This window comes from Aspergillus luchuensis, chromosome 2, assembly GCF_016861625.1.
Source record: "Aspergillus luchuensis IFO 4308 DNA, chromosome 2, nearly complete sequence".
Classification (NCBI taxonomy): domain Eukaryota; kingdom Fungi; phylum Ascomycota; class Eurotiomycetes; order Eurotiales; family Aspergillaceae; genus Aspergillus; species Aspergillus luchuensis.
The window spans coordinates 1,338,033-1,356,771 of NC_054850.1; the positions used below are offsets into that span (position 1 = coordinate 1,338,033).

General features: G+C 49.5%; 5 protein-coding genes and 1 non-coding gene across 6 annotated transcripts; 2 read left to right on the top strand and 4 right to left on the bottom strand.

Moving 5' to 3' along the window:
- Positions 1-3,252: 3,252 nt before the first annotated feature.
- Positions 3,253-3,841, bottom strand: TVP15 (TVP15 family protein; the record flags this gene model as incomplete). Its single annotated transcript, XM_041685139.1, has 4 exons — positions 3,253-3,425; positions 3,486-3,575; positions 3,638-3,753; positions 3,822-3,841. 4 exons carry the CDS (start codon positions 3,839-3,841, stop codon positions 3,253-3,255), a joined length of 399 nt encoding a protein of 132 aa, XP_041539253.1.
- A 774-nt stretch (positions 3,842-4,615) lies between these two features.
- Positions 4,616-5,708, bottom strand: AKAW2_20428A (uncharacterized protein; the record flags this gene model as incomplete). The annotated part of the gene is made up of 2 exons (XM_041685140.1): positions 4,616-4,929; positions 4,997-5,708. 2 exons carry the CDS (start codon positions 5,706-5,708, stop codon positions 4,616-4,618), a joined length of 1,026 nt encoding a protein of 341 aa, XP_041539254.1.
- Positions 5,709-6,038: 330 nt separating this feature from the next.
- On the bottom strand, positions 6,039-7,377 carry AKAW2_20429A (FAD-dependent oxidoreductase; the record flags this gene model as incomplete). Its single annotated transcript, XM_041685141.1, has 5 exons — positions 6,039-6,758; positions 6,812-6,915; positions 6,966-7,069; positions 7,152-7,289; positions 7,349-7,377. The coding sequence occupies 5 exons, from the start codon at positions 7,375-7,377 to the stop codon at positions 6,039-6,041; spliced, it is 1,095 nt and encodes a 364-aa protein (XP_041539255.1).
- Positions 7,378-8,424: 1,047 nt separating this feature from the next.
- AKAW2_20430S (OTU domain-containing protein) lies at positions 8,425-9,984 on the top strand (the record flags this gene model as incomplete). The annotated part of the gene is made up of 3 exons (XM_041685142.1): positions 8,425-8,650; positions 8,747-9,174; positions 9,226-9,984. 3 exons carry the CDS (start codon positions 8,425-8,427, stop codon positions 9,982-9,984), a joined length of 1,413 nt encoding a protein of 470 aa, XP_041539256.1.
- A 1,424-nt stretch (positions 9,985-11,408) lies between these two features.
- On the top strand, positions 11,409-11,500 carry AKAW2_t20010S. The gene has a single exon. It is a non-coding gene; the product is annotated as a tRNA-Asp (tRNA).
- Positions 11,501-12,245: 745 nt separating this feature from the next.
- Positions 12,246-14,792, bottom strand: AKAW2_20431A (uncharacterized protein; the record flags this gene model as incomplete). The annotated part of the gene is made up of 4 exons (XM_041685143.1): positions 12,246-13,715; positions 13,780-13,965; positions 14,018-14,582; positions 14,638-14,792. 4 exons carry the CDS (start codon positions 14,790-14,792, stop codon positions 12,246-12,248), a joined length of 2,376 nt encoding a protein of 791 aa, XP_041539257.1.
- Between the last annotated feature and the right edge of the window lie 3,947 nt (positions 14,793-18,739).

Below are 18,739 nucleotides of genomic sequence, written 5' to 3' on the forward strand. Positions count from 1 at the left end.
CGGCCATAACGAAGCACCGCCCTAGTGGTGCTAGCTGTTGGACTAGGTAACCAGACTGCATAAGATGAGCCCGAAGAGTCCCCACTGGTCCCTATTTGGGACAATGTGGAAGCCCGTAAGGCTACTGCCTAAGCACACCGGAACAGGTTGTTATCTCTCCGACGGGCGGGCTGACGAAAGAGCCCGGTTTTGATCTATCTCGCTCATGTGATTGGATTCTTATCCACCCAAGAACTGACAGCAACAACAAGACCAACAAAGTACCTCTCTTTATTTTCCCCTTCCGGATTGCCGATTCGCCCTGGCGTGTAAACCATCATCTTCTAGACTTTTCATAACCTTCCGACACTGGCTGCACAAGGCGCAAGGCGCAAGGTGCAGCTGCGTCTGACTTTTTGACACTCTGACACGCCTCCTCTTTTTTTCTTCTCTCCCTGTTCCCACTCTTCTAAGCATGCCCACCGGATGGATCTGATAGGTAACATTCACAATAATGGGATGGTTGGATGATTGGATACTGAAGTTGAGAGGCAAAAGAGGGGGGGCCGAAAGTATCCATCCCAAACGCCGACCTCCTTATCGAAACGTTCGCTTATTTTGTCTCTCAACTTTCGGAAATAATTTATTTCTGACCGTTCTACGGAGAAGTAAGCCATTCTAGAAATCCATCTCCATTCCTCCGTACGGAGTACTCCGTGGGACTGTTAGTTACAATCAATCAATCATTCAATCAATCAACCAAGCCCAGCCGACTCATCCGACCTATCTAACCATGCATCAACTCTAGCCCGTAAACCAAGTAATCAATCAATCAATCAGTCGAATCAAACCAACCAACTGGATCAACTTAATCAAGCGCCACTAAGAACGTAGGTACGTAGTAGCCCACCACCACCCCCTAAGTCGATCGTGGCGTGATGTATGACCCCGATAACCTGACCACACACCCCCCTCTCCTCTCTGCCCCCTCCAGCCCGGCACAAAAATGGATACGATATGATATGATATGATATGATGTGAGATGGATATGATATGATCTCAGCAGACTACTACGCTACTACCTAGTACCTACCTACCTACCAGGCTTACTTACTCACTTACCTGTACCGGTAAAGTTCCTAACCGATAACGCTAAAATCGGCAACCTGCGTCGATTTAGCTTTCGACACACCCTTTTTCTTTCTTTTGCCCACCCCCTCATCAACGCGGATTTTAATTTGCCGCCCTACACCGACTCGGGGGTTCCAACGCGCGGAAGTTCCGCAACTCCGGGAATAACTTGTTGGGGAACTTGGGAGGGTATCTAATTAATGCTGCATAAGTGTATGTGTATGTGGTGTATGTGATGGTCGTCATCACATACACACATACATACATACATACATAAATAGTTTACACAACGAATTAGGAAAATCATCGTCGAGTTAGTTTTGCCCTGCGTACGTAAATCAAAAATGAAAATCCCCCCGGATATGGTCGGAAATGAATATTACTCGTCTGGTTCATCCGTCGTCTGAGCGTGTCGCCTACTAGGATGTACACGAATATCACTTTGTCGGTTGTTGCTTTTGAGTTGAAAAAGAAGGAAAGAGCGAGCGAGCAAATAACTCGGGCCCCCCATTCTCGCAAGGTGAGGCTGATTCTGGATCGATCCGTTGATTGATAAGTCGATATCGATTTCTTGGCGCGGCTTGGCAAGGGGCTTGGCGGTTATAGCTTTGGACGGGAATTCTTCAACGAGGCGCGCGCGCGCGGATTTTGACTAGGGCTCGGGAGTCGGGCTCGGGAGTCGGGCTCGGGAGTAACGGTTTTACGCTACGATTAGGTTGATCTTGCGTGGTGAAATAGTGGAGGATGGGGGAGAAGGGGGCAACGACAGCTGCAGTGATAGGCTCGCTCTGTTGTGAGGTTCTACTGTCTAGTGTCTGGTCTAGACTAGTTGGTATTGGGTGAGGCATACGACAGGTGGGCTTTTCGTTCCTCGATCGTTGATATGCATCGATAAGTCGACGAGAAGAAAATTTTTATCTGATTTCAACAGAATATTCCACAAGAGGATGGGGAAAGCCGTGTCCTCAACAACTGTGAAAAGAAAAAGCCGAAAACATAGCCCCGTGACTCGAGTGGGACGGCGCAGAAGTTTACCGCATCCGGAACGAACACACAACGGTCCCATCTTGATAATCAGTCGACCTGGATAGGGTGAAGAAGGCCCCTCTGTAACACTTATCTCCGAGCTGGGGTATCGCCATCTCCGAGTTCTGGGACCGGAAGATCATACCGAACCGGCCGCTCGTGCTTGTTGGTGTCAAACGTTCCTATGGAGCAGGTTAGCCCGAGGCGATCTTTGAGTTGTTTGAAGCCCACGCCCCCCCCCTTGGTCTGCTTTCTACGTGTGGGGGCGTGGGATGGGGATGGCTTAGTTCTGAACTTGATCGAGCTAGTTCGAGTAGTTGCATGTTGCCTGAGCGGCAAGCCGGATCAGATAACTCTACCCACACATGCTTAGCATGGGACTGTCCGTGGTGGCTGTCGTCGGAGAAGACGAGTCCATGTGTTTCCTTGTCCCACATGGGTAGCTTAAGACGGCGGGACGCCGCTGTTGTGGTGCTGTAGCATCGCTAACTAGTACTCAGTTTGTATACTGTAGTGCTTGGCCATGATAGGCGATTCATGTGGTGTGATGTTCGTCTAAACTCCCCATCTACTAACTTACTAGGGGTTATCACGCCACCCGGCCATATCTGGACTGGCGAGTCCACGTCAGAATTCGGCTTAGGATTTATTATATATCATCTACTACTTATTATACAAAACTAATGGGCATGAAACAGCGCCATCCGGTACGAACGGACCACTGGCCCCACAGGACAGCCTAGACCTTAAGAATTCTCCAATGCAAACATCCACCATTTGAGGAAAGAAAAAAAAGATAACGTGATGTAGAATGATTCGGTGTCATCTTCTGGCCGGAAAACCCGGCCCAAACCTGATCCTTTTGTCCTTGCAACCACCATCACGTCAAATCATCGCTGAGAATCAATCATCGCGCTCGTCGATCATTAAACATCGCATAAGAGTTATTTTCGCTTTCCCTGACTCTCACTCGTGCTTCGAACGCCTCGTTTGCAGTCACGGTGGCATGTACTTGTCAGCGAGAGGGATCGCAGACGATAACCGACTCTGAAAACACAAAGGATTATGCGTCATACACCATCACTCCGTTAACAAAGAACAGATTTCACACCGCGTTTAGACCTGCTCGGCGCCCCAACCCTGGTCGTTCTCACGCATGTTGGAAGGGGGCTCGATGGAGGGAATGAACTCCAGGGCAAGGTAGCCCAGGCCGATGAATCCGATGATGGAGCCGGCAATGTACCGCAAAACGTGATCGTGCAGCAGGATACATCCAACGAAGATGTAGACTACGCAAGTGGGCAACTCATTAGCAGGGATCTACGGCGATCACGGATAGTGTGACTTACAAGCACCACGTCCCAGGAAAGAGAAAAGGAAGGACGCGTAGCGGTAAACGTAATCGGGAACGTTGGGCAGGAATTCCAATCCACCAACAACTAAGGCCATGGTGTAAGTATGCTGTCAGATGCGCTATACTGCTGCCTGATCCGAGACTTACTGAGACCAAAGAGAATCACGTAGATGCCGACGATGATGGAGCTCATAGACGGAGGGAAGAACTGCGAGATACCACCGAGAACCATCACAACACCGACGGCGATGTTAACAATTCGACTGCGGTTGTTGACGTTAGAGCACATTTCACCAAAACCATATGCGATGCAAAGCCATCGTCGACGTACAAGATGTTAGAAAGATCCATTTTGGCAAACGTTGAGGCCTAAAGAGCTCTTCCTGCTAATATGCCGGTCGTCGAAATATAGATAGGGCGTTCAATGACGAAGATTGAGTATCGGAACGGGTAGAGAGGGGAGAAATTCTGTAGGCCAACTGCGTTAGCCGGTTCATTCAACAGGATGAGACCAACGCCGGATTGGGCTCCGGCAGGCCAGCCATAACAGCTACGTCAGCTATGGTCGCGCGAGTGATGGCCACTCCAAGGGATTGTGGGCAGCATAATAACGCAGCCAGGGGATGGAAGCTCACCTTGGAAGCCAAGCTTCTTTGACAAATACGAGTTGGAAGGAAGAGGGCGGAAGGGAAATCAAGGAGATGGAGAGGCTCAAGCATCAGTTGTCGCGCTGTCGCAAGCAGCGGGTCTGCCAAGCCGCTGAGTAGATGACTCAGCAAGTCTCGTCTCCGGAGCGCCCGCAAATACGCGAGATGAAAGACCCATTTCAGCTACTATTTCTGGATGTGCGAGGATAACAATTCTACAAAGGAGCTTTTATGCGGCATCGAGGTCAGGGGAAGGGGCTAGCTGCACTCGACGAATCTTGTACTATTTTTTTGTTTATCCCCATTGTATCAGAAAGATATGTGCAGACTCATTGATCACAAGGGCCACTCATACGTCATATCTGACAGGCAGCTACGATGTCAAGGTATGACAGCTGTTGACGGGCATACTTTGCTTCGAACAGATGCCTGACAGACTCCCAACATGTAACGGTGCCAGAAAGCCCTACACTAGCCTTTAGATCGCCATGAGATCACCTTGCCTCTTCTCCAGTCTTACAGCCGACAATCCATTGGCTAGTCGACTCATATTCATGGAGTCGCGTCCTAAATCGGCGTAGATAGCGTCCAAATCCGTACCAAGACCGACATTATCAGCAGTTTCCAGACTGCGCCCATCAATGAAAGGTGCAAGGGAAGGCCACACAGCCTGGGCATTGTTGAAAAAGAGGTCTACGCCCAGGTCGCCTAGTCCTTTGATCTCCTTGATCAACTTTCTCGTTTCGTCTCGGTCGTTATGGGCTTTCTTCAGGAGATTGTTAAGATCACCATCTGCAATATGCAGTCAGTCACCGGCCAAAATCTTACATGACGCATTTCTGCAGTGAAACACACGTACCGTACTTCTCATTGACGAATTCTGCCAAATCGCCTAGATTCGTTGCACCTTGCTCCCGGTAGCGATTATATCCCCCGTCCTTGAGAACCATTGTTCTCTCCTCCCAGCTGCTCTCCCCTAATTTCCGTATATCATGATACCCGACCTCGATAAGCTTATTGACTGCACGCTGTGTCAGGTCATGCGAGATGGGGCGCGACTTCAGCATCGCGTCCATAACCATAGCCAGTAGAGTGTCCGGAGAGCTCTCCAGACCTTTCTCTGCGATTTCGGTGCCATACAAGGGCGGGCGACCGAATTCCTTGACAACCTTTTGCAGTTTGGGCTTGTTCGATGCACTTTCTGCTGCTTCTTCGTTCTCTTCCTCGCCTTCTGCGTACCCATCTTGTTCCTCTTCACCACCTTGTTCTTGCACGAGGTCGACGTTCTCGTCATCTGCCTCATTGTATTCTTCCTCTTCATCGAATTCTTCATTGTCTTCCTCGTCCTCCTCCTCGAAGTCTTCGTCCTTATACCCGGAGTCCTCCTGGATCAAGTCATTTTCTTCGGCAGTGTTTGCAGCTGACTTGGACGCTTTGGTAGGCGGCTGCTCTTTCTCTACCTCGAGACTTCCTTCACCGGTGTCGACACCAGGGTCTCGCTGATCGAGCTTGCGCTTGGGGGCATCAGCTGCGTCGGTTTCGCTTTCTACCTGGGGCGATTTGTACTTCATCTTGGCGAGAAGCTGCTCAAATGAGAACGAGATGGAATCGGCGTATATTACAATGAGAAGTATAATATTTTGGAGCAATTGAGTTGAGTTCCCGTGAGTTGTTGTAGTAGAAAGTTTTGATTGATAAGTTGTCTGGGGTAGATAGTAAATGGGCTTCTCCGCGGCTATGGCGTCATGATGAATTCAGACGCTATGCCCGTCATTCATGGCTGGAATTGAAACAGTTCTTGCATGTAACGTACCAGTAACCAGAGCGAAAGAACTATGCTTTTTAAGGTTAACGTGCCAAACTTTATAGTCTGCCCCAGGATTAAATGGCTATGTCTGAGTCTACAGCTTCGCTTTATCCTTGCGGCGCAACGTTTCCTGGACCAGCTTCACAGCATCCTCCGCACATCCAAATGACGCCTGATATCCAAAGCCACCATGACCATAGTTATGCACAACGGACACACCATCGACCTTTTCCGCTTCAATACGCGGCCCGCCCTCACGGAGGGGGCGCAATCCAACGCCATGTCTGATGATATCCAGACCTTCGATACCCTGCCCCTTCTCGACCAGCTCCGGGCATAGAGCTATTGCCCGCTTCATGATTCGAACAGCCAAGTTGGGATCAGGTAGCGGATCCCACTGGTTCTTTTGATACGAACCTCCAATGACAGTTCCACCACCCGCTGCACGGGTCATCATGTAAACGACCTCATCCTCGCCGTCGTCAGTGCCGGAAATAGACACCATCTTACCAGGGTCATTACGCACGACGACAATCTGGCCGCGTGCAGGGTAGAGCTTGTCATCGAGCACACCGCCCAACTTCTTGGACGAGAGTCCGGTGCAATTGACGACCACATCGGCCTTTTGGCCGGTGTGGTGGCCATTTGCTGCATCTGCTACGTGCTTGAGAACGGCTCGTTTGAAGACGACGCCGTTTTTCCGGCATTGGCCGACTAGCCAGGGTAGGTAGACGGCGGTGTTGATGCACACTGATGTAAATTTGGATGCGTTGTCGATGCCGGGGGCTAGCTGGTCGGCGGGGATATCTTGGAACTTGATGATGTTAGGAGAGTGTTTGGTGATAGTGAGTACATGTGTTTACTCACGTCAGGAACAACTTCCATATACCATGGGTCTTTCTGCACCAATTCAGAGAACCATTCTCCGGTTGCTGATCCCTGATCCTTTGTACGGTTGTAAACAATGGTTTCTGATGGGGTATGCTTAGTAGAGTTCTCTGATGAGAGGCTTGCAGCGTACCTTGGAAATGGATGCCCGCTTCGGGATGGTTCTTCGTGAGCTCCCTCAGGGTGGGCCAGGTGTTTCGTTCCCATCGCTCATGATCGCTTCCCGCCTTGCCCACACTTTGAGATGAGAAGCTCTTGCATTAGTCTTTGATACAGGTAGTGAGATGCACAGCTGAGGGCCTACCCTTGGAGGACATACGGAAGATAGTTGGCGCCAGCCCAGGGAGAAGTATATTCGATGTCGTAGTCACCGGGCATGTGCTTGGCTAGAACAGTAATGCTGTTAGAGGCATCTTGGGACAGCAGATATGCGGTGGTGAGACCGGAGACTCCAGCCCTGGTGATTCTCGAAATCAGCATACGCGACATGTGAGCTTGCGGGGAAGTAGTTCTTACCCCAGGATAACAATGCGGTTGTTCGCCATCTTGCGTTCGGCAATGGATTAGATATTCTTGGTAAAATGGTTCGCAAAAGACTCCAATGGCATCGACAGGCTTATAAGCAAGCACCCAGACATGAAGATAAAGAGATAGGAATAAGCATGAGTCAAGCCAAGAGAGGGGATGTTGAGACACGATCCCCGTCAGTCAAGTTAGTTATCGGAGGCCGATCCCGCCATTCTGATAAGACTTCGACTCCTCTTTTTCTGTCTTTTGCTCGGACCTCATTCGGCGATTACAGGTAAGGTACGGGCGGCTTCCGGTAACCACTAATGTATAATTGGTGTATATACGGTACAAAGTACCTAACGGAACGCGTCCCGACCGCGGCTTACCATACGGACCGGTCGACACAGCCTTGCCCGGCGGTAAGTATAGGGCAGGATCGAGGACCCTGAATAAATTGTGACTAAATGGGTCAGAGAAGAAAGATGGGATGATGTGCAGAATGGCTGATCTGCCAAATTTGTTCAGGCCACTTCATCAGGTATGCCTGCATGTGCCGGAGAGATGTACCAGCAAAGCGCCAGGATCTGTCTGGCCTGACCGCTCCCGAACGGACAGATCCATTGTAAGCGCCGAGGCGACGGAGGGGAAAGGTCTTTCGTCATCGGTGACAACCTCACACCCCCATTGCAGCCAATCACAACAAATATATTAGCTCACCGCCTCGTCCTCGGTAAGGAACGGGGCTGTAAGAGGGTAAGTTTTTTCCTGGTAAGGTAAGTTAAGTAAGTTGATCCTGTAAGTAAACGGGGTTCCTCCGCACTCTCCGTCCGAACAAGAAAAGTCTCGCCTGTCTCTCTCGCGTGTAGATCGTGTGTTGCTTTTCTCTCCCTCTTCCCCCCCCAATTTATTCACTCTCTCCCCATTCTACTGCTCCAGAACACTCAGCTGTTCTCCTTTGACTATTGTGTGGCTCCCCACTTTTCCTATTGTCCCGCCTCTATTCTCCTCTGCTCGACGGGGCTCTTCTGTGTTCCCCTTGCGCCAAATGAGGGCCGTTCGTCGGGCAGGGCTATACATCAACCATGGCGGACGCTCCAAATGGTGGCAGAATCGTGCCTATAGTCACGACTGCCCGTCAACACTACTCCAGCTCTCCGACAGATGAAGCCATGGCCAAAACATCTTCCCAGACCTCTCAAAAGGCCAAGATGCCTCGCAATGCACGCAACAAGACTGCAGAGGCGGAAACTCTGGAGATTCCTTGCCTCAATGCGCTAGGGCTCTATGCTCTCCCCACTGAGGGTGATGGTAACGTGGTCCCTGCCATTGGGCATCTAGCTTCAATTTAGACCTCAATTGGGTTGAAGAAGCATGCTCTCCAATCTATCTAACTCTGCATCGTAGGCAACTGCCTTTACTACGCGCTGTCGGATCAGACTTATGGGGATTTCACACACGCCGACGAAATCCGTGATCGTCTTGCAGACCACATATCCGCCAACAAAGACTACTTCATGAGCTTCATAGCCGCGGCCGGTGGGGAGCGTCGAGCCCCTCGACGAGCTGCGGCTGCAGCCGCCCGACAATCTTATTGTTCCTCTTCGTCCGCTAGCCCGGCGCCTCCTTCAGCCAAGGATAAAGAGCGGAGCTTTGACTCCAAGGTGGCAGAGTCCCGGAAGAAGGGCGTTTGGGGAGGAGCAGAGGAAATCCAAGCTTTCTGCCAGGCCTTCAAGAAGGACGTTCGCGTCTATACCATGTACGGCATTCAGAATTTTCGTGACGTTCACGCCCCTGAAGGAGAGGAACGCGACATTATTCATATCGCATTCCACGTAAGATACATTGTGCTATGATATCACTGTACAGTTGTCTAACGGGTTTAGGATTTTCACCACTACTCCTCTGTGCGGCATAACGATGGGCCTCACACCGGTCTGCCTTGTATTCCCACAGTCGGTAAAGAGCAGGAAGCAGAGGCGTCAGCTGCTGAACCCACAGTTGTCGACATGGCTACCCCCTGGAAGATCTCTGCAATTCAGGAGGGTCTGGGGGGTAAGTATGATCAAGGCGCTATAGTAGAAATGCTACAGCAGTGCCGCGGCAATATTGACCGGGCATTTATGAATCTCCTCGGCGAGGATGGCAATACGTCTCTGGCAGACGCGCCCTCGTCCAAGGCCATCATGAAGTCCCGCCTGCAAGCATCTTCAAGATCATCGTCACCTTTCAGCGTCGGCAGCAAACGTTCAGCAGATGAGAGTGACGCTGACGACAACCCTCAGCCAGCTGTCCGACGTACCCGGACTCGTGAGAGTAAAAGGCGTATCCTCCCTGATGTCATGGTCGGGATTGAGTTTAGAGACGATCAAAATGATCTGGTCTCGTTGCGATTGCGAGTCAGCCCAGACACTGTCGTTCCCAAGCCTGCAGTCCAGCCAAGCACTGAGCAGGCTGAGGCCAGCTCTTTCGAGTCTGCAACGGATAGTCCCAGTCTATTGCCACAGGACAGGAAGCTCAGAATCCGGTCAAAAACCGTTTCAAGTGAAACTTCTAGCATTCCGAATGAGTCCAGCGATGAGCGAAAGCCACCCCGACGGAGCCAGCGGATTTCCAGGACTCGTCCGGCGCCTAGAAGTGCTTGAAATGCAACTTGCATCTTCCCTTACTCTCATCTACACTTTATGAGAACATCAATTCCGATTCATCACAATTTCCTCTACGCATACGACATAACGACTCATCCTTCACCTTCGCTTTATTGCTTTCCTGATCATTGCATTACGAGCGCGTTGGGTGTCGATCATACTTTCCCGCTTTACCATTAGAGCATCTGTCGACATTCACTATTCTCTTCCTTTCATACCACCGGCGACTTGGAGCACTTACGACCCAAACCATTTTTCTCCCGCATATTTTCACCATTTCCAAAGACATAGTCAATGACGACTTTTTGACTTGACTTACACGCGAAGCGTACGACACACATACCATCTACATCTTCATGAGGCGTTATTGGACGGTTGCACATTGCATAAATCCCGTGAGATTTCTAACTTGCATACATGCATTGGGTCGGTGCACCTTTCGGAAAAGTTACCTTCTCATCCATTGATTTGGCCTGGCGGTTCTTCTGGAGAATACTTTCACATTTGGATGATTCTGCTGATCATACTGCTGCACGGATTACAATGTCTTTGATAGAAGGAATGTTTGTCTGCCAAACACACTATCTTGCTTGATGTCACCGGCTATTGCAGAATAGACTGGTAGAAGTCCACTATTTCTTATTCCTGGACTGTTCTGTGGCTAGTTAGCTTTTCTACTAGCGATTATTATTGAGCCGATGAGACTCATTTGCCACGAAAATAAAGGCACAATACTCGACCATGGCATATTAGTTCCACCTCTAGTACGTAGACTTGTAGACAGTATCAAGTATACCACAGAGTCAATATTCCTTGGTAGTAAGCTAACGCTACAAATATCATTTACATTACTCAGACGAGAAAGAACAGAACAAATTCAAGCATCTCCCTCTCTCATTTAACATCAAGCAAACAAAATGCAATGCAATGCAATGCAATCGTCAACCAACGCTACCCAATACAACAAGGTACACTAGCCATACAGCCCATACTATACTATACTATACCTACATCTGAAGCCCCATACACAAGGATAGACAATTCATCAGGCACCAAACCAAACCAAACCCCACCCTCTCCTCTCATTTCCCCCCTAAACATGCACACACACACACCACCTAGTAATTTCTCCCAACCAACCATTCAATCCTCTCCTACAATAACCCCTCCCTATCGAATGTTCACAGCTATCGATTACACATAATTATTTAATTACCCCTTCCTCCTTCATCCTCTCCTGCGCGATCCCCACTTCACTCTCCACCAGGTAGCCATATATTACTAACTACTACGTAGTACTTTAGTGTGTAGTTGGCGGACCAATAACCAGCTAGGTATAACAAACCTGTCAGCTTGCTTCTCTACCTTTAGTAGCTCCATTTGGTTTATAGAGCATATTATAGCGATATTATCCTATCAATTCCTCGATGGTCTAACGGTCATGATTTCCGCTTGTCAATCCCACCTTTGGGAACAAGCGCGGGAGACCTGGGTTCGACTCCCAGTCGGGGAGATTCTTTTGGGTTTTTTTTCACCTCTTCTTCTTTTTTACCTTGGGGGAAGGGAATCTTATGTTGGTTGGGTTTAGTGTGACTGTTTTAATATTTTGAGGGGTCTGTAGTTCCTTGTTGTGTATTGGATATGTAGGAGTTGGTTGAGTATTGTTTTGTTTGTGAGAAGGGTCAGTATTAGTTTAAGCGTAGTTGATGGTATTTTTAACAACTATGGGATAGGAGGCAGGTGGGTTGTTGATGAATGCTTAGGAGTATTTGAGATCTTAGTTCTGTCGCTCGTTGTATGATTATTGTATCTATAGGATAGTAGATACTGTCTATATGTACATGACCAAAATGACGCCAGAGCTGGTTGCTTCAATTCGCTAGTATGTGGATGACAAGAAAGAAAAAGGGAGAGAGAGAGAGACATGTAATCTGCTTGCTGAGTGTGAGGACATTGCGATACGATGTGATCGTTTGACGGGCGTGAAATCGTGAAGAGATGTGTGTATAACCGTGTTGCCTTCTGGTTCATGGTATGGCCTTCTGGCTCATCCCTTATAATCTGTTTCGTGGGGGTGGGCGGCTCTGCTCTTTTGCAGCCGGATGTCTCCAAAGGCCGCGTGCAGGCTCACTCCATTCTGGTGCATATCTGGCGCACACGTGTATCTGATGGAGGACCTATACTTCTTCGAGGTCTCTGAGTGAGAGCCAGGAATCTGGCTCAAGGCAGTGTTTGAGTTGAATAGTCTGATCTCATGTTCATCCTGTGGCCACTGAGCTCCTGGCCACTGAGCTTCGGGCCATCGAATTCCGAGTAATGGCCGTATTTGGTCGCAGGCGAACACCAGGTGAATAGCAAAGGTTATAGAGTTCATCCACATAACTGCTGGTAGCCAAGTCACCAGCAACAACGGTGGCGTGCGAAGCATGTTTGGTAGATTCCAGTGATCGCGTAGATAGCTTAGCGACATCCACCTTGACCTCCTTGCGGACCATGATATCGCCCAGCTGCGAAAGCTCCGTCAGCGTTTCCTGCGAGAGATCCCCATGGGCGGGATCCATATGCTTGCGTGGCCAGAGTTTCAGAACAGAACGGATGGAAGGTGTGATGTCGGCTTCCGTAGCGGAGCTGCTGCGTGCGTTTGAATAGTACAGTTCCCTGCCCAGTTCTTTTGCAAACCCGTCGCCTCCGATGTTCGTGTCGTTGAGTTGCTGCTGTGCGCGGAAGAGGCGTAGAGGCATGAAGGTAAAGTCTGGGTTTGAGACTTGAGTATCCAGGTTTCCAACAGCGCAGAACGGTAGTAGAATAGAGTTTGACGCATCAGAATCAGATAAAGCCCGGCAAGGGGCAATAAGAGGTTTGGCCGAGAATTTCGAGGCCATGTTGATATCAGGAGGAAGTGCGCTTTCTAGCGATGTCATTGCATGGATCAGTTGCTCGCGAAAGTCATCGATCTCCTTGTTTGACTGGGCCGCTTCTGATTTCAGCCAAGACAAGCAGGTCGATATGGTCCATCCTTCCATGTGTGAGATCAAATCGAGGTGCTGAATGTTTATCCGTTTGATTGGTAATGTTGATGAAGGCAATGGGTTACCGGTTCCCTTCGCTGTTAGTACCTCAAAGTGGTCGGAAATAGTAGGGCGCATAACAAAGGAAACGAGGTGGACGCCCGGCTCGTAATTGCGGCCTCCGGTCGCATAATCTCGCATGTCTTTCAGATGCTCGCCCAACACAGGCAGCGGGATGTGCATTCGGCTCGACAAAGCTGATGTGACGTTCTCGATCGTGGTGAAACGGAAACCTGCGGCGGCCAGTCGATTCGCTTCCTGTTTGTCCAGATGGCGCACTGTGAAAAGCATCTGACCCTTGCTATTGTTCAACCGAGAGTATCCCATTGCCCGAGAGAAGCGCGAAGTGGGAGCAGTCGTAATCAGTACGTCGTCGTATAGTTTTCCGAGCGCTGGCAGAGGCTGTCGAACCTCATCGGCGAGATCCTGAGCAGTAACGCAAAAGTGTCGCTTGAAGAGCTCGTCGAAATCGTTCTGCAGCTCATTCTCCTGATCCAGGGCCTCTCCCTTGGCAAGGAAGTGCTCCGCCGCCTCTTTGTCTGTCTCGATCCGACTCCTCATGAAAGGAACGACATCCTTGACCAGATTCCAGTGTCTACTCGCTCGGTATGCCCAAAGGAAAGCGGGATGGCTTCGGGTAAGATCGTCGTCGTTGAACGTCTATGGAGTCGTGGAAGAATCCTGCATCAGCACAAGTCGAAAGTGGACTAGCTTGTGAGCATACCTTGCCAACATAACGATCGACAATCTTCCGGCTAGGAAGCAGCGCGTGAGGAGTGACCATGATCCGTCCGGACTGGTCAAAGAAGGCACAAGTCAAAACGAGCTGTCGAGCTTGTATGTTCAGCCTTCTCCGGTTTCCACCAGCAACTACGGCGCACGCCGTCAGAACTCCGCAAGCAGCGCATGCCTATAATCCGTTAACATCCGCCAAATTCGGTACCTCCTGGAATTCAACCTACCAAAACAGAACTGATAATGACAACTTGGCTCCGCGAAAGCTGACCATTATGCTTCATGGTTGTGTCATGATTGTAGTAGTATGTACCAACTGCAGCAGTCCAATGCATGCCAGAGACAGCAAGAGCAAGGACACAGCCGCAAATACCACGTCGCCACCAACTATCTGTCCAAGTGGCCCTCCACCGAAAGAAGACCGTCAACGCAACAGTACTAGCAAACACCGCAATGATGGTGGCACCGATGATGTTTGCAATCCGGTAGCTACAGCGGTAGTTGCTGATACCGAGCTGGCCGATATAATGCATACCACATACTGCACCACCCGTGAGTATACCACCCGTCAGGATTCGGAGATAACCGGCTTTCTCGCTAGCTCCTATGCTGTAGAAGGCAACGAGCAAGACGACAACCGGAAGCACGAAAGATACGCCCGTAAACGTCATGCTATAAATGATCTGGAGCTGCGCATCCCCATTTCCCAAGACAATGGCACGGTTTCCAATGTAATGCATACACCAGATACCGACACCACCCATTGTTATGGAGGAGGTGAGCAGTAGATACCTATACTTACGGTCAGACGGATTCTTCTTGTTATCGGACAGTGTGGATATCGTACCAGTTGTACAGACCAGACCTCGATGTCCGTCGGTGCAGAAGCTCCAGAGTGGTTGTACATCCCATCACGCTGACTACGTAAGCCAGAAAGATGAACCCTCCCATGTAAGACACATGGACATTGTCCCCGTGGGGAGCCCTGTCCGTGAGCAACATTCTCGGCGTGAGAAGCTTGTTAAAACCAGATATTACCCGCAGGACAGCGGCATGGAGAGGATGATAAAAGATCCCTCACTGCATTTGCAAACATACAACACTGGGGAGGTTACACAGCAGCAGCAACAGGGCGTTGCATGAGGGGGGCAAAAACAGAGTAAGCCTGACAGGAGCAGGCTTAACTAGTATCATGCGGGAATTCTTTCTAATATAACAAATTAACAATGGCATTCAGCTTCCAGGAGCTCCACGCGGCTGGCCCGTACTACGTACTAGCCACGATTCTCCAGGTACCAGATTGACGGACCGTAATGCAACCAAGGACGTTAATTTATCGAGCAGACTAAAATGTGTTATGTCCGAGTGGGAACCGTTTATTGCCCTTCGGTGGCCGCAGACCCTTCATTTTTCACATTGGCTGTACGCGTCCAATTTGTGGACGAGGGCCCCAGAATGAGGGTCTGGCGCTCTTCCAGCGTTCACATTGGGCAATATAAATTGAAATATCCAGTCTCCTTCCAAGATGTATCAGTCTGCTCCGTGTCTGATTGGATCAGAACCATCGATCGAGGTTGCACCAGGAACCATGGGGCATTGAGTTTACCGGATCGGTTCCAGACTTGCAGCCTTGGTTGGCGAGTCAGAAACATGACTGAAGGGCCGAAAGGTTTGATCAGATTAGTCCAGGAAATTAAAATTCTTCCCATCTGTCAAAGTCGGTTATTACTTGTCGACCAGATGGGTCTACATTTGTGGCTCTCGGCGGATAAGGACCGCTAAAGCCAACCCTGCCGGATGAGGGCCAAGAAGGTTCAGCTGCGCCGTCTGGCTGAACCTTCGCTCTTCTCCGAAGACAAACATGCTTTGCACTATAGGTGAGCCATGCAGGACAATTTCATAGCTCTGGGAAAGGCTATTAGGGAAATTGAAAGATAATTACGTATCAGGATACCAAGCGTCTAAACTTCCCCTAATGGCGAGAAGACCGTCAGCAGGTCCTCTGGAACTCCGTCGGCTAAACCATCCTCGAGCCATTAATACGTCACGGGTCCTCAACTTAGGTAGCAACTATCCAGACTCCAGAGGGGGGTGGGCATGTTGTACCGTCAGCACTCAGCAGATGAAACTCAAGGCGGAACCAGACAATTGGTACACTCCAAGTTGAGATTTTCGACGGGACGGGATCAAAAGAGCAGAATTTCGCCAATTGCCAGCATCCACGCGGTTGACAAAGACCCTGAGTGGTCAATAGATGCAGTGGCGGGCTTAGCTCGGGGCACGTCCATTGAGAATCATGCGATTCACAGGCGTGGGTAAGACAATCAATCTCTCGCAGTGGAACTGAGAAGGGCGAGCTGGAATCCGACGGATGGGACCAAATGGAGACGAGAGACCATCGGTAGCACGTTTGAAACCAGAGTCTTGGACCGTTGGATAAGCTGAACGTGGCCGAGGGGGAAGGAAGAGAGGGGAGGATCCAGACAGAGGGTCGGAGATGCACTCCCGTTGGACCATCACGCACTCACTAGGCCTGTTCGGGGTTAGGCCGCTGCCCCGTGACTCAGATCGTGGGTTCCATCTCTCGATTGGCCAATCCCGATCTGGCTAGCTGGCCGAGCATGATTCCGCCAGTCCGTTTGTGGCCACCACCCACTCACGCTGAGAGATCCTCTTCTGTAAATTCTGTAAGCGATGCCATCTCGTCTCTGGCACTCTAATCAATATATGCAAGTCGGGCCGAGGAAGAATCTGGGAAGTGTCAAACTCTAAAGGATGTATTTCCTCTTTTTCAGGGCCAAATTTTCTTGGTAGGATACTATAAAGTTAAACGGACGGAGTGCCCAACCCTTTCAGGTCAACAATGATGCGAGATACTACCTAGTCTTAGTCCAGGCTGAACTCTAATAGAGTCGGGTAGAAGTAGTAGGTAAGGTACTTTTGCCTCCGTGGAAATAGCAACAAAACAATATGGATCCAGCTTGCGAGCGTCTTATCCTGTCAGCAGCAGTAGCAGCAAGAGATCGCAACAACCAATTGATTGTCCGCCAAATCCTTCCGGTTAACACCTGCCGGATATCCCCCCTACTAACCTTACTACGTAAGCGTGAGAACTCAATGGTCGATTCGCCCTTGTATTGACTATCTACATAGTATACATCAGGATGAGTATCTGGTCTCAGGAATTCCAACGCAAATTTTCTTTACAACCGAGCCAGAAATCAAAAGCCCACTTAAGAAGTTCGGATTTTGCGGGAAGTAAATTATCCTCCCGAACGACCCGCGAAAAAAAAAAATAAAAAGAGAGAACCAAACTATCAAGTGATTGATAACCATGGAAGAGAATGTTTCCAATTCCATAACCATTCCATAGAAACAGCCCTGACCCACTGTAAGCATATCAACACCGAACGCACAGTAGCACAAGCATGAGCCTGCAGCAGCCATCCAGATAAATGAATTCGTCACCCTTTTCCGACTTGTTGCTGACAGCACTGGCGTTGCCGCCCAAGTGATCGGATCCTTTCACTCCTCCATCGCATGTGTAGACCTACTATTGAGGTATCCAGGAAGATCCCTCCATCCTTCTATAGCCCCCAAGAATCATATCCAGGATGCGGAACGCCGGAAACAGCCCCATACCACATATATCCTTTTTCTCTCCACGATCAACACACGCTTCGATCATGCAATCCTGCCGTATTCCGGAGTACCTCGGCCTCCCTCCTATGCGGTACAGCCGAGCTGCAACTGGGCTAGCCAGGTCCATGACTAGATTAATTCATATGACAGCCAATATCACCTAATTAATTCATCGGGCACGGGCCTCACTAGAGCTCTTTTCTGTTGCATAATAGGGTGTAGCCGCGGTATGTATTCCGCAGTTTCAGGGGATAAACAATAGAGACGAGCACAACAGTACAGCACCGCATTACCCAGGAGGGCAGTGAAGATGTAGTCATTAGAAAGTGGCTGTGCGCACAGTGCAGGTGTAGCTGAAAGATGGAGCCGTGAGCCGTGTTATGGTGGTACTCTGGCCCACTCCCCTGGGAATCCTTTGGTGTGCCGAAAGATGTCCGTACTCGGACGGGGCTAATGCGGCAGTTAAGCCTGATGAGGTAGATGATGTAGCAATCTTCGCAGAATTCTGGTCAGGAGTGTTTCTGATAGCAAAGGAGGTGGGAAGATAATTATTTTCCGCGTAGATGAGAAAATTGATAGTATTTTCCGTAGACGCACACCCACTTGTGACATCTGCACGTGTTAATTGCCTTGTCAATGCGTCTAGCCGGTACCTTGCATGAAATCTCCGCATTGACTATTTGCATCCTTGGATAAGCTTCTGATATATCTCAAACACCATCGCTATAATATAGTATCTGTGTAATATATGTGGTACCCCTAGTCGATAATAATAATATGGTTCTTGGATCCGGACTTGACCAAATGTTTGGGAGACGTGCGACTGACTCGAAGACCCATTTTTTGATCAGACCGCTTCTTAGGCTATGATTAATCGGTGAGGGCAGTTTCAATGGGAAATATCTTATCTAATCGGGGTTCTTATCCACTGCATTGTACCTACTGAGGGGTAGAGCCTACACTGTGCTTGTTGGTCAACTGCTAAATCAGTCAAAGCAACTAACCAATCCCTGCCTATATTCAATCGGGGGGCTACTCAGTACCTACTAAAGACAGTGGAGTCGTTTACTCCGAGTATTGCGTGGATGTAGAGCTTGGTGGTCATTACTTAGCTTGACTGTTCTTGGTAGGTAACAACAATGTTCGAGTCAAAGCAAGCTTCGATTATTGGTGTCAACAGTAGACCAATGGGTATGTACCACCTTATCAACAGCCGGGTCTGACACCTCATAGCTCATAAGCTCATGCTTCCATGAGGTAAGGTGTAATCGCATTTATGAACATTTGTGTCGACACTATGCTACTCT